At 36.9% G+C, this 13794-nt stretch overlaps 1 protein-coding gene across 2 annotated transcripts in view; it reads left to right on the top strand.

The window, feature by feature from the left end:
- ADK (adenosine kinase) overlaps positions 1 to 13794 on the top strand; it is a 279602-nt gene that overhangs the window by 31374 nt on the left and 234434 nt on the right. For both annotated transcript variants that reach the window (XM_017806900.1, XM_017806901.1), the window contains exon 3: positions 4548 to 4601. In XM_017806900.1, the coding sequence (XP_017662389.1) occupies positions 4548 to 4601 (54 nt within the window). The remainder of the gene's footprint in view (positions 1 to 4547; positions 4602 to 13794) is intronic.

The raw sequence follows: 13794 nt of genomic DNA, 5'->3' as shown, positions 1-13794 counted from the left end.
GTGCTAATTTTCATTTTGATATCTGTGAAATTATTACCTATTGTTTCTTTGTAAGTTTTTGCTTAGATTGATGGAATCAAGAAATTTTTAAAGGTGACTGAATTTGAAGATGTATTGCTATTTTTAAACCTGTTAGCTCATTATTAGTTTTTATTTTGGGCCCTAGGACAGGTGAGTTTTACCAGCTTTTCAGGAACTTCTTGACAGAGCAGATCTGAACTTGATGCATGTTTGAGTTTATCAGAAGTACATATTTAGCGTAGGCTGTGTTTTCTTTTTAATTCGGTTAAGGCACTGTAAAACTGGATGCTGCCTGAAGATAGTTGTGCCTTATGGCTGTTTATTACATTAAAAGCATTATTGTAAAAATGCTGACTACTGTGCAAGTACATTAATTTTCATACTCTGTCTTATTAGGAGCTGGGAAATAAAAAAGCATTGACTTATAGGGTTACAATTTCACAAGAATCTTTAAAATCCATTGCACAAGTCAGAGTTGAACTTGGAAGTTCTAGTATGCTTAAAAAAGAAAAGCAGACATTTAATAAAAATTTTATATTTCTTCAAAATTTGAAATTGAGATGATAAACTTGCAGGTGAATGCTGGGCAAGTCATGTACATTTTTTTGTTTGTAGTGTTGTAACCAAATAGAATGTGTTGGTCAGTTGTACTTCTACATGTTAGAGTAAAACTCTTCCAAGTGGCTTTGGCATTTTTTTCATAGAGTATAGTTAGCTGTACTTACAGCCAGATTTCCTCAACATCATTCCAATTCTGTGTATCAGTTCTTAGAATGTCTGCAGTAATATTTTAGTCTGGGTCTATGCTACTTTAATTCCAGGGTTGTGGAAAGGGAAAATTTTTGGTATTAATGTAGTTGTGAATTAATAATTAGTTAGGCCTTTGGTTCTTGGTGAGATGTATGGGGATTAGACTGCTCATTTGCCCTGGTGAGTTAAATTCCTAAACATGCCTTTTCGTAACTAGGTTGGAAAGAATACTGTTTAAAAAAAAATTATCTCTGCGCTGAAAAAAGTAACGTAAAACAGTGTGAAATTTGTAACTTTAACTGCGATTAGAGGATGTGTGGTAGAGTTAAGATCTCTGTTAGGGCCTAACTGCAGCTGGGGCACTTAAGTTTTGATTAGAACAGGGTGTGTTTGAGTGACCATGGTACGATGACATCTAGAGGTTAGACCAAGACGTTACCACTTAAGAAATTCCATGTGAACTGAGTTTGGGAAGAAAGCTGTTTTCAGACCTGGAAGTTTTGCCCAAGGTGCAGTCAGCATATTGGGCTGTCAGAAGGCATCAGCTGTGATGCTCCGAGCTGGGTGTGGTATCGGCACAGCAGCTGCTCCAGCTTCGTGCAGGGAGGCAGCTGTGCAGCGTGATAATTGCTGGAGTCGCGGCCCTTCTGCTGCCTGTCCTCGTGGACAGCTGCCATTTTGAAGGGGTGTCTGCAACACTGCCTACTCTTCCAGTAGATTAAACGTCTGAAAAGGACAAATCAAAGGGCTTAAATGTATCAGTTTTGAAATGGACTGCAGTGTGTTTTGACACTTACCTGGAATCTTGCTGTAGACCCTTGCATGATTTTCTTCCTAGGCCCCCTTTTTTGAAATAGGAGCTTGAGCAGTGCTGAAAAGACTATTAACTTTTTGAAAGTGCATCACAGTTTGGTACTGGATAGTTGAAAAGAATAATAATTATTTTATGTTCTATGATATATTGAACTTTGAATTTCACGGAGCAGAAAAAAGTGAAGTTATGATCCCTTCAGTTCTTCCATAGTGTGTTTGCTTCTCTTCTACTTACTAGTTTAATGCCAGGCATGTAAATCTTTAATACACACAGTATGTTGTTCAGGTTGCTTAGGTGGTTTTAAATGTCCTTGTTTTAAATTTTTTGATTGCTTATCTTTAGCTTCAGTTTTGCATTTGGTGTTGTTAACTCCTAAAGTGTTTTGTAGAGGAGTTCTTCCAAAGACCCAACTGGTGCTTATCAATCTTGCCTACGAACCACATGTTGGCAAAATATTATGTAAGCTGTTCACTGTGCTAGTTCCACATTTACATTTATTAAATAGTTCAGCAGCTGTGTATGGAAATATAATATGCATCTTAATGCATAAAGTACTGATAAAATTTTGAATTCTACAAGCATGTCCCTTTGTGGGAAGTATTCTTTCATAACTTGCTATCAAAGCAATGTCTTTAGGGGTCAAAGAAAAATATTTTAAAAATGCCATTTTCGTGGTAAGCGAAGGGGGTGATGGTGAAAAAGATTAGGTAAGCTAAGGTTCACCAAAGGAACTATTCTGCAAACCTTGGGGGTAGCAACTGTGTCCCTCCCAGCCCCTCTGTGGTATGTCAGTAATACACCCGAAAATCTCCCATCTGTTAAACAGCGTTCCCGTTATGTTACATGATTTCTGTAGTAAGTGACTTATTAGTCTGAGTAAGTAGTGATGGGTTTTATTTGGTTGGGGGTTTTTTCCCCCTTCTAAATAACTGGGGGGGTTAAAAAAAAAAGTGAAGTAACAAGGAATGTGGAAGCTTTAAAAAGCTCAAGTATATATATTATTTCTATATCCTCTGTATGCAGTTGAAGCTGAAGTAGTTTGATTTCTAGTGGAGGAAAAGCACGCCGTGTTATTTTTAGTGAAGAATGTCTGTGACTTTCTGTGAGTGTGTTTGTTAATGTGGAAAATGATCTCCATTTACAAAATGGATTGCGTGTTAGTGTATCGGTCTATGACAGAGGCGTTTTTTGAACAAATGACCTGATTTCATTTTAAGTAAGATGGCAAGTTTCATAGGTAAATGTAGTGTCCTGTCACTTCTGAAAGATGTTTCTTTTAGAATTTCTTGGTAGCTCTTTGTTTTTTCTCTGATACGTAAGTATTTGCTATCAGTAAAATGCTTATTAAGACATGACAAATGGAGATACCGGGGAGGTGTAGCAGCATTATGAAGAGTCTGGTGTTGGGCTAGACCCTTTTTCGTGAAAGAAAAAGAGCCTGATACTGTTCATTACAGAAAACATTAATTTGGAAGTAATGTAGGATCATAACAGTTAAAAATTGTGGCTTAAAGACTAATAGGATGGTATGAAAAAAACTGGCCGATTGAAGAAATGACCTGAATCTGTTTGTTATTGAACAGTGTGTTACAGTCCAGTCTGCTTACTGTAAGAGTCAAATGTGAGCCCTGCATTTGGAAGGAGAACGTGGATGAACCGCATTGTATCCTGATTAGAAGTGTCTACATGAAGGATTTTGCAGCAAAGTGGATAAATGTGTGCAAGTCAGCATGATACTGTGGCAAATAACCTAAGGCAGTCTCTGCATGTGTGTACAGGAAAAATGAGTCAGTCGGTGTTTGAATGCAGCCAGCACTAATGAGCTTGAGAATGTGTCCGGGGTCGATGCTTGCATTTTAAATGGATGCTAAAAATATGAGTTTCAGAGAGTATCATTAGAAAATACTGTAAGGAATAGAGAAGGTATATTTTATCTGTTTTTTATAAACAAAGATCAATTTGCAAGATAGCTGAGTGTAGTTGGTCGGTGACCAGAATCTTTCCTCAGGAGGAATAATTTACGGTTCTGCAGTTGACTGGAGGAAGGATCGAAAACAGAGGGCAAAGGGGCAGTGGGAACTTTGTGCAATGTGAGCATTTAGCTGTTTGCAGTTATCCAGTGGACACTTGACTTTTACCTTACATTATGAATGACTGTTTTACAAACCAATCAACCAAAAAAACCCACCAAATACAAGAGAAAAAAAGCAAACCTCGCAGAACACCACAGCAATTCGGTTTGTGGGATATGTTGACATGGCAGAAGATTTTGCTCTAAGGTAGAACAAAAGTGAGGTCATTTCTTGAAGGTTTTCTGAAGTGAGTGACAGTGCAGCCTGCAGCATGGCTGGCAGTAGCCTGTGCTGGCAGAAACTGCCTTCCTTTTTCCCTCTGCTCAGGCAGTGTAGGCAACCTGTTGTGTTAAATCACCTTTTAGGTTGAGCTAGCAAAGAAAGTTTCATTCTCTTAAGAACTCGCTTTCATCGGAAGTTGCCTGTATGGACTGCAGAAGTTTTCCTCAATAGCCTGTTTTTAAAGTATATTTTTTTTCTACAGAATTATGTTAGTATTTATTATAATAGTTTTATTTGGTATAGAGAGAAACATTACAGACAGATTGACTGTTCACACCGTTGTTTTGTCAGATCCAAATTATAAGATCAGTGTACCGTTTATGGTATGAAGTGCAATAGTTTCTGATATATAGTCAGCTGAAGTATCCAGTTTGAAGTATCCAGAGTTTGAAGCCACGATACAACGCAAAATTTTGTGTGATGTTAAGTTTACTTTGAAAAACATGTAATAAATTTTTTAGAAAACTTTTTAGCTGTCTTTGCAACACCTGAGGTATCTGAATCAACAAATGTTGCGTAGTTTAATAATTTAAAACTATAAAACTACATTTTCTGGCTATATTCTCGCATGAGTAACTGCTTTGTCTTTTTTTTTTTTTCCTCCTAAGGTATGGGCTGAAGCCAAACGACCAAATTTTGGCAGAGGAGAAGCACAAAGAACTGTAAGCTCTTTTATGGTGATATACATGCATGTTACGTATGTACTTTTTTATGTACATACATATCTTAAATACCTGAAGCAAACATTTTGTGTTTTTATAAATACTTTCTGCTCTTGAGTGTTGTCTGCTGTAAATTGCACAACTTGTCTGAAAACTAATTGTTGCAAAAAGAGATTTAAAAATCTTTTTGCATTAATTTGTTTTAAACATTCTTTTATTAACTGCAGTTGGTACACATGCAGTTTAAATGGCCATGTTCATCCTAGCTCATATTTTATGTATGACAGTGATTACATTAACAGCTCCTGCCTGCCTGCAGTATGTCTGTGTAAAGTGAAATGTTTGTTTCTGTTTGATAGAAATGAAAAGGAAGGTTGGTTTGTTTTTTTTTTCAGGTTCAATGTTGACTCATTATTTTAATTTACTTATTCATGTGATGTGATATGGCCATTCCCACCTTCCCAAATTCTCATTAACACATGTGGTGTGGAAGAGTCACAAGTGTCACCAGGAGGAGTCACCTGTCATTTATATTGAAATTTTGCTTGTTTTGGCTAATCTGATTTTGTAGCCTAAAACCTCTTATTCCTGGGGATAAAATATGATCCACTGAATTCTTTGTCTTGAAGGAGAAGCAGCTGTAAGGATCCTAATCAAACATTGACTGCAATGACATATTCAGCTATTTTGCTCCGTCATTAAAGGCGTGTCCAAACCAAAGAAGCTTGAAGTTCAAATTTACTTTGATTTTTATATAGTCTTCCATGTTCAGGCAAATTAACCTTAATTTTGGCACACTAAAAGCTAAAATACAAAAGCTCTACAACTGAGCTGAAAGGCAGTAATGGGTAAGTGTATATTTGGAAAATGCAAAGTAAAAAGACTGGTAGGTGTTGGCTGCATATGTCAATTGTATATTGTAAGCATTCTGGTTACCTGAAGGCAATACTATAATACTTTCTATTTCAGAATTTAGCTTCAAAATTCTCCTGTTCTTAAAGCTCTCAATTATGTGAAGTAATTGGCTCTTTTATTGCTGCTGTTTTAAATTCCTGCACGTTACTACCATTGGCTAAAGACCTGTACTTGGTGCATAAACTCCAGTTTTCTTCTTGCCCCAGTTGCTCACTGATGTTCTATGTGAACATGCTCTTTGCCATTCCTCAAATCTGTATTATGTAACTGGTTTTGGGGTTTTTTTTTGAAGATAGTTGATATGAAAGACTTAGAAACTGCTTCACTTGTCACCCCTCACATAATGTTATTCAGTATTGTCTCCATGATGACTAGTGGAGTGTTTGTGTAAAAGTCTTATTACTAAATTAGATACAGATTTTTAGGATTACTTTCATATTTCTTACTTTCAGGATAGCAGTAGCAGGGAATTTGATCCCTTTTGTGTTAGTCTCTATGCTTAGATATAAGAAAACCACCTTTTTTTCTTTTCTATTTTAAACTTTATATTCTTGCACATAACTGTTTCTGTTATTACACTAGCATTATTTTGCATTATTTTGTGGTACACCCAAAAGACTTAAGCAGTTTATCCATGTGTAAGATGAGGTAAGTGTTTCAGGTGAATTAATATTTATAGCTGTCAAGTTTTCCCATGTTAAAAGTTTGGATGTTTCTGAGTAAGGTCATTGATTTCAAACAGTAAAAATGTATTCTGGTAACGAAGATTTAATTCCTTTGGAAAAGATTATTTTTCTAAAAGCCTTAGTGATCGAATTACTAGCCAAATAAAACATCCAGAGGATGGAAAAAGACATTTAACTTAAGTTAGTACATCATGGTAATGTACCTGTGACGTTAAAACTGCTTGAGCTGCAGGCAAAAGACAGGCAACAGCAGTTGCCTTTGATCATTAGGTAAGATTGGGTTTATGTAGAGCACAGTCTCTAATGATAGAGCACTTGTGGACAGCATAATTATGATGAACCCATTAACCCATTTTACAGGAAATAAGCTAGAAGTATTAAAAGTACTAGCATGGTGAGGGGTTAAACACAAGTTAAATCACATACGGCTCTGTATCTTGGACAGTACCAGTTGTACTGTGTGCACAAGCTTTATTTACACAATAGAAACTGATTAAACTGAACCTTTGGATGGCAGGTGTTTCATTGGAAGTACTTAAATCTTCTTGGAGCTGTTTGAGTATATTGCATATTAGTTGATTGCACATTACTTATTGATATGTTTACAGCATGGGGGTTGAACTCATTCAAGGAGTTCTTTTTTATTCCATTTTGTATAATAAAGAAGTCTTCAGTAAAACTCAGGAAGATTTACACGAATCAGCTGCAACTGGACCCTTTCTTTGGTGTTTCGTTGTTCGCACTGCAGTAGCTCCTGAGATGATTTATGTGCTGTTGGGTATAATGGAAGAATTTGAACATGCTTTTGCCATTGATCTTGTCATCTTGAATGTCACTGGATACTTGACCGGGGAAAAACTCTCATAGGTCAGTGTCATGTTGTTTTAGGAGAGACCTTTGGAACTTTTCTGATGTGCTGTGTGCTCTTCTTGTTAGACCACGTGAACACTGTGGTACAGAACAGATTGCACACTGCTGAACCTTGGAGCACTTTCAGTCCTTCAAGCTAAACTCTCGGATGCAACTTACAGATGAGTTGTTAGATAATGATGATTTTCTGGTATTTAAATAGGCTTTCATATTTAAAAGAAATGCTAGTTCTAGGGAAATGTGGGAGACAAGTTACCACTGGGGTAATTGTTGCTGATTGGTTATAAACTTATTTTTAGGTTCAGTGCCCTTATAACTAAAGTGTTTTCCTGAACCCATCCCAATGTTTTTAAGTCAAATGGAAAGTAATTCTTTACATATTACTGTTCAGTGCCAAAATCCTTCTATGTAAAATAATTTATCTTCCAGTCTTTGAAATGTCAGCAGCTTTTCCATTGTCTTGCTTAGTAGTAAAGACGACCTCTTTAGGCATTCTTCATCTAGAAATATCCCAGTGATTTATCTGACTGTCAGATGTCCTTCAGTTTCTCAGGGATCACATCTGTGAAGCAGTTCTTCATAAAAATGTAAATTTTGTTCAGTAATGAATGCCTTATCTCCAAAGGTAACTGGACCAGCTATACCCTGAATTGGCTTGATCCTTTTGTCCTTGAATCTTAGTTATCTAGAGAGATAAGTACAGCCACTAAGACTGGAGTTGGTTTACAAGCATGGCACATGCTGAACTTCTATTTTAAGAGCTAAGGTATGAAAGATCTTTTTTTTCCTGCTTCCAGTTCACTTTGACTGTAGCAGCCTTTTAATTTGTCTTTTCATTTAGTGTACAGTTCTTTTATCTTAAAGGAATTTGTTAGCACTGAAGCTGTAAGTTGGTGCATATATGCATTCTGTTCAGAATTCAGCTGGAAATATCTGCCCCCCCAAACCCCAGTCAACTTCTGAATGCATGTCATGGAAGGTGGAGGGTACTGTCCTGTTTCCATGTAAAATTAGCAGATTAGTTAAAGCAGATCAAACCAAGCATGCCCGTGTTGCAGTGAATCAAATGAGCAATCATACTTGTTTTCACTGGCAAGTTTGTTATTCTGCAGCAAGAATAACAAAAAATGGGGGAACAGTATTATCTTCAGTTTGCACAGGAGTTTTACAAGGTAAGTGTGCATTTGTGGCTGAAGAGATTCCCTGGAGGTGTTTCCCACCTCCCCCAACCCAACTAATTCCCTGTAACTTTGAGGAGAGGGAAAAAAAAATATATCCTGCAAGACTGCTGAGGAAACTTGGGCATAATAAGATTGGTGAGGACTTAATATTGCATATATTTTTTCTCTTTCTGAGAATAATAAATAAACATAAGCTCTGAGAAAAATGGAAATATTTCTCCTGACCCTTTGTATGGTCCTTTTACAAGCATTGTTCCTGTTTTTATTTTTCCCAATTGTACTGAATGGCTTTAACTGAAGGTCATATTAACCAAGAATAGACTTTGGGGGGGGGCTGTTACCTGGGCTGATTTTCTTTTTATTTTTTACTATGGTTTCACATCAGAAGTTTTTTAGGAGAATAAATTTCAGCTAGCTGCAGCAAGCGATGGGGTGTGATCTAAGTTGTCTCGATATTAAAATAAAAACATTTGATTTGTTTACCTGATGCACAAGACAAAGTCCATCTTCACTGTGTGGAGTAGTGTTGGCAGAGGTGTTGGGTTTTTTTAATAATATTGTCTTTTCGTAAAGTATGGGCTGTTAGCAAAATTTTGGCAGTTTGACTAGCTTGTATGAATAGGCGACTAAAATATATTCTTTGTGAGTTTTAAAAGCATTGTTTGGAGTTTAGTGGTACCACTGAGTCTGTAAGCAATGCTTCAGGACACTTGTTTTAGTGCAGCTTTGACTGCTGGTTGTACAATTTTATAAACTGTTTTGTTTAAGCAGTTTGGACCATGATGCAGCGCTTTTTTGGAAGTGAGTTGAAGGAGAAAGTAGGAAATGTGGTACCTGCGTTGTGTTTCTGATTTCATAAGGCATTTTTTACAGAAAGAAAGGCCGTGAAGTGAGAAAGAAGACAAATACAATCTTTCTTTCTCTTCAGTCAGCCTTTTGATGTTTTGGTCAGAAGGGAGAGTGGAAGTGTTGCTCTGCTGCAAGTTAACTGAGAAGGATTTATTTAGGTATTTCATTCTTAGCTGCATAGTTGCTATTTTTCGTTGTGAAATTGCACAAGGGAGAGAGGGACTCAAACTTGAGAAGCTGTTTGGGTGACTGATGGAGTTTTGAATTACCTGTAACATCTGCCTGGGAGTGGGGGGGTGGTGTGGGGGCGTTGTGTGTGTATTGTCTGGTTTTGCTCAGTCAATATAGAAGTGAGTACTGGAATGGTCAATCTTGGAGTCATAGTAGGGACATTTGAGGATTAGAAAAGGGCCTCTGTGATGCTTGGGAAAGAGTAGAGAAATCTATAGAAGGGTTTTAGAAGTAGTCTGGATATTTTAGAGAGCTAGAGGATGAGAGGGATTAGAACCTCTTCGAGGGAATGTTGTAGTGGACTTTCCTTGTATTTGGGGGCAGTGGGATTACCCCGTGTTAGTCACTGTCTATCACAGTACTTTAATACAAAAGCTGAGGGGCTCGACCCCAAGCCCAATTACGCTGCAACCGTGTGCCATCGATAGTTCAGCTCGTAGTGAGAGAGCCGTGGATGCTGGGGACACAAAGGGGTGCCCCCTGTCTGTCTGACGCTGTTGGAAACAGCCAAGCTGAGTATTTTATGCCACTAGAGGGAGTAGTTTATCTTCAATAACACCTGGAAAAATCCTTCCCTGTGTGTTTGCTTTAGGATTTGGTGTCTTGTTGGTGTGTAGTGTCTCCAAAATACTTTTGGTCTTTATCCACTCTGTTACCCCCAAATCTAAAAAAGAGGGTAGAAAATTGTTGGGGGGAGAGGGGAAGAGAAATATCAATTTTTTGTTGGCCTACTCAACATATTCTGACAATATAGATGATTTGTATGGTTGAGGTCATACATGAAGCTGTCACAGATACCTGTTTAAGTTGTTGAATTACTTTATGTCATATACATAACTTATAGTTACATTTTAATGGTTAATATATATTATTAAATGTGATTTGTCAATGAATTTATTTGGAAAACTGCTATGACAATAACAAGGTGCCCAGCTTCATGAAAAAATTTGCCAACTTTCAGCTTCACACAACTTCTCGATTTCTTCCTCATTTTTTTTAGAGCGGTATCAGACTGGCCTGTTTCCTGGTGTAGAGGTTTGTATGAAAACTTCAATAAAAATTGTTACTGTAGAATCAATACTCATGTTTACAAAATTGACTGTTTTTAGAATTGCTACAAATAAAACTCTTAAACTTCTCTTTTTATTGAATAAATAATAATATGGAATAATCAGTCTCTTAAATTGCCACCTTCTCCCAAAGCAAACGAAATTCTGTGGTATATTGACGCTGATTGTTCCATGACATGTAGTCAAGCACTTTTTTAATTCAACTTCCATTAAATGCTTGGGAATTCTGTAGAGTAAGAGTCTGGATTATGTGGTGTAGAGATTTAAAAAACATGTAAATGTAATGAATGATCTTGATGGTTGAGAACTCTATGCTGATCTGGAATGTTTTAATCCCGTTCTTTGGGTAGTTGGCTCCCTCTGTAGAAACTACTTTAAATTGCACTTTCATTTCTCTAGAATTGTTTTATCACTTCTGTGATTGATATGTATATATAAAGGCTGGACTCAGATGTACTAAAAGAATGATTTAGGGTTAGCTACAGAATTCCTATTAAAGATTCCTTCCTCTATATTTTTTCCTTCATTTTTCTGCCTGCCCACCCTTCACTCAATTCTTTTGAATTACAGCACCAATGAAAATTAGCATTACAGAAATAAGCTCAGGAAATTCTTGGTAACAGCCAATCCTGCATAAAATTTCTAGAAATTAAGGTTCTAGATTAGAGCAGAAATACTTTTTCCTTCTTGATGAAGCAGTCTTTACATCTGCCTAAATTTAAAATGAAAAATTGCAAGTGTTAGTTATATTGTATAATTTTATTTTGCATCCTACTGTTGAAAATATGAAATAAATAATATGCACATTAAACATGTGGGTGGTAAACATATTGAATCAGTATTTTAAAATTGTGCTTATGTATCAATACAGTATTTTAATTGAGCCTCCTCCCTCTGTTCGTGTTACTTTGTGTGTGTAGTATATTAAAGCACAACTTCGCTTTGTAGCCTTACAGGCTACAAATATCCTTTAGAATATCCTTTATTGTTAAGCAACTCTTGGAAATTAGTGTCAGTTCATTCTTGTATGACACAGTGCTTATTTGATGTAAAATAGAAGAAAACTTCTGAGAATTGCTATGGTTGGCAGATAAGAACAAGGCTTATGTTCCTCCAGAGAGCTTGGTTTTGTAGCCTGAGATGCTTATCTGAGACTGTTGTGTGATACAACACTTCCACGATAGTGGGAAAGAGGAGAGCTGGAGGGGAAGGAGAAGGACGGATGTGAAAGCCAATGGAGAATCCAAAATACTTTATGTATATCACACATGAGAATCTAAAAACAAAGGGTCTAAAAACAGCTGCTAAAGTACTGAAACCTAATTTGCTTAAATCAAACTGTGGAAGTTCCCAGTGTAAGACGCGTTGTTCTTCTCAATCTCATATATTGATTTTTCTTCTCTTACCTCCAGTAGAGGTTTTTCAAGTACTTGTGTCACCTGCTTTGATTACCGTCACCAGTTGAAATCTCGGACTGCAGTGTTCAAGTGTTCTGAACTGCTGTGCAGCGTTTCTGCTCGCCCCTCACCCAGTGTTCCTAGGAAAGGCGTCACAAACAGCACGGAACAGTTACACCCTCTTATCCCCCCAGGCTTCATTTTCAATCAGTGCAGTTTGAGCAGTCATTGAAACGTGATTGTCCAGAAGGAGACTTTTTCCTTTACCACTTCTCTTGGCACTTGTCTTAATTTACAGCAAATTCAAAAATGGTGTGAAACAATAGTGTTAACCGTGGTTTAACTTCATTGGCTCCTAGTACGCACAGACTGTGGTGCTAGTACAGTAGTCACAAGACTGTGTGCAACCACTGATGTGTTTGAAGACTGGGTTTTGATTAGGCAGACTGAGTTTTCCATAGAGCTGCATATTTCTGTTGCTGTAGTGTATTCTCTCAGATAGAGAATGGGGTGAGTACTTAGAAGGAGATGCAGTCGTATGCTGCAGAGCACGCAAAATCTTCTGGGATCGCTGCTTTTTAGTTTAGGTAGCTGGAAAGGTTTCTGCATCTTTATTACTCAGAAGTGCACAGTTTAGAATTGGACAAGATCTGTCTTGAGAGTATTATTTTTTGTGTTATGCACTGTAGCAGTAACTTGAGATTTTTCTAAAATTTAGAGATGATCAGTTGTTCGTTTTAATAGTTTAGAAGATACATGGTGTGTCTTTGGGCCTCTTAGAGAATGTACTAAAGATACTGCTGTGGGATGGTTTTGAGCTGTCAGAGTAATTACTTCAAGCTGGAAGATACACTGCAAGAGCTGCATATTCTGAGAGAGAGAATAAAAGTTTAACAGAACAGGGAATTTTTATTCCATTCTTCTACTGTATTTCTCAGATGCATTTAGCTCACAGTCCTCTGGAGATAGCACCAGAATCAGAATAAAAGCTAATACCAGCCCAGGCATTTAATGAAATTACATTAATTAAGTATAATGTACGTGGAGGAGAACCTTCAGATAATCTTCTATTGGCAGATCCCGTTTTAATTCTGGTTTTGCTGCTATTTTAGCGACACAACAGCAAAGCTGTTGCAGTTGAGGCGCTGTTTGAAAGCCCCAGCAAAAGGACGTGCGGTCAGTGCTGGGTGTGCCACGAGGTGGTGCTTTGTGCAGGAGCCGGTTCGGTGGCAGCTCAGTGATGCCTGCAGGGAGCCGTGTAAAGTGTCTAAAGCTTGTAACCACTTGAAAGTACTTAGCGGTGCACTGTTATCTTGCTGTTTAAATAACATAAGTATTTAAAATAAAATAAAAAATTAAATAATATTATTAATATATTTTTGTTTAAAAGCTTGATGTGAGACTTACCACTTTCCTCAAGGCTATTTAAAAAGTGAAAATAAGAAATATGTATTTCATGTGTGTGTACAGTTTGAGTTTGAGATGAGAAACACCCGAGCAAAGTGGGGGGTCGTGTGTGGGATTTTTGTAGTGCAGACCACAAACATCTTTCATGTTCAGATTGTTATGTTAACAGATTATGTTATAATAGGTGAAGTTGCAAAATCCAGAGTTATAGGTTAATTATCTCTTCTCTAAACTCAGTTTTGTTTTGTGTTTTATTGTTTTAGTTCTGTTTTTTGACGTGTTGCTGGTATGATTATCTAAATTGATAATCTGGCCAATGCCAAAGAAAGTAAAAATAGTCATTATTTAGTATTTACTAGTTTTTTTGATGGTCCTAAGACTAGATGGAGAATTTAAACTTTCAATATTTTTGCATTTTAATGAAAAAAATCTACTCTTAGAGAATGTACGTGACAACTGAATTTTCAAATGCAGACATATTTCATTTGATTTTCGAATAGCTTCCAGCTTCTGTGAAGTCTTAGGATTTTAAAAATAGACCTTACTGCTTGATGGCACCTGTGTGTGCATGTTCTGTTTAAATTAAT

Source organism: Lepidothrix coronata, unplaced genomic scaffold, assembly GCF_001604755.1.
Source record: "Lepidothrix coronata isolate B3197 unplaced genomic scaffold, Lepidothrix_coronata-1.0 Scaffold17, whole genome shotgun sequence".
NCBI classification, from domain to species: domain Eukaryota; kingdom Metazoa; phylum Chordata; class Aves; order Passeriformes; family Pipridae; genus Lepidothrix; species Lepidothrix coronata.
This window is presented reverse-complemented; position numbering and strand designations above follow the sequence as displayed.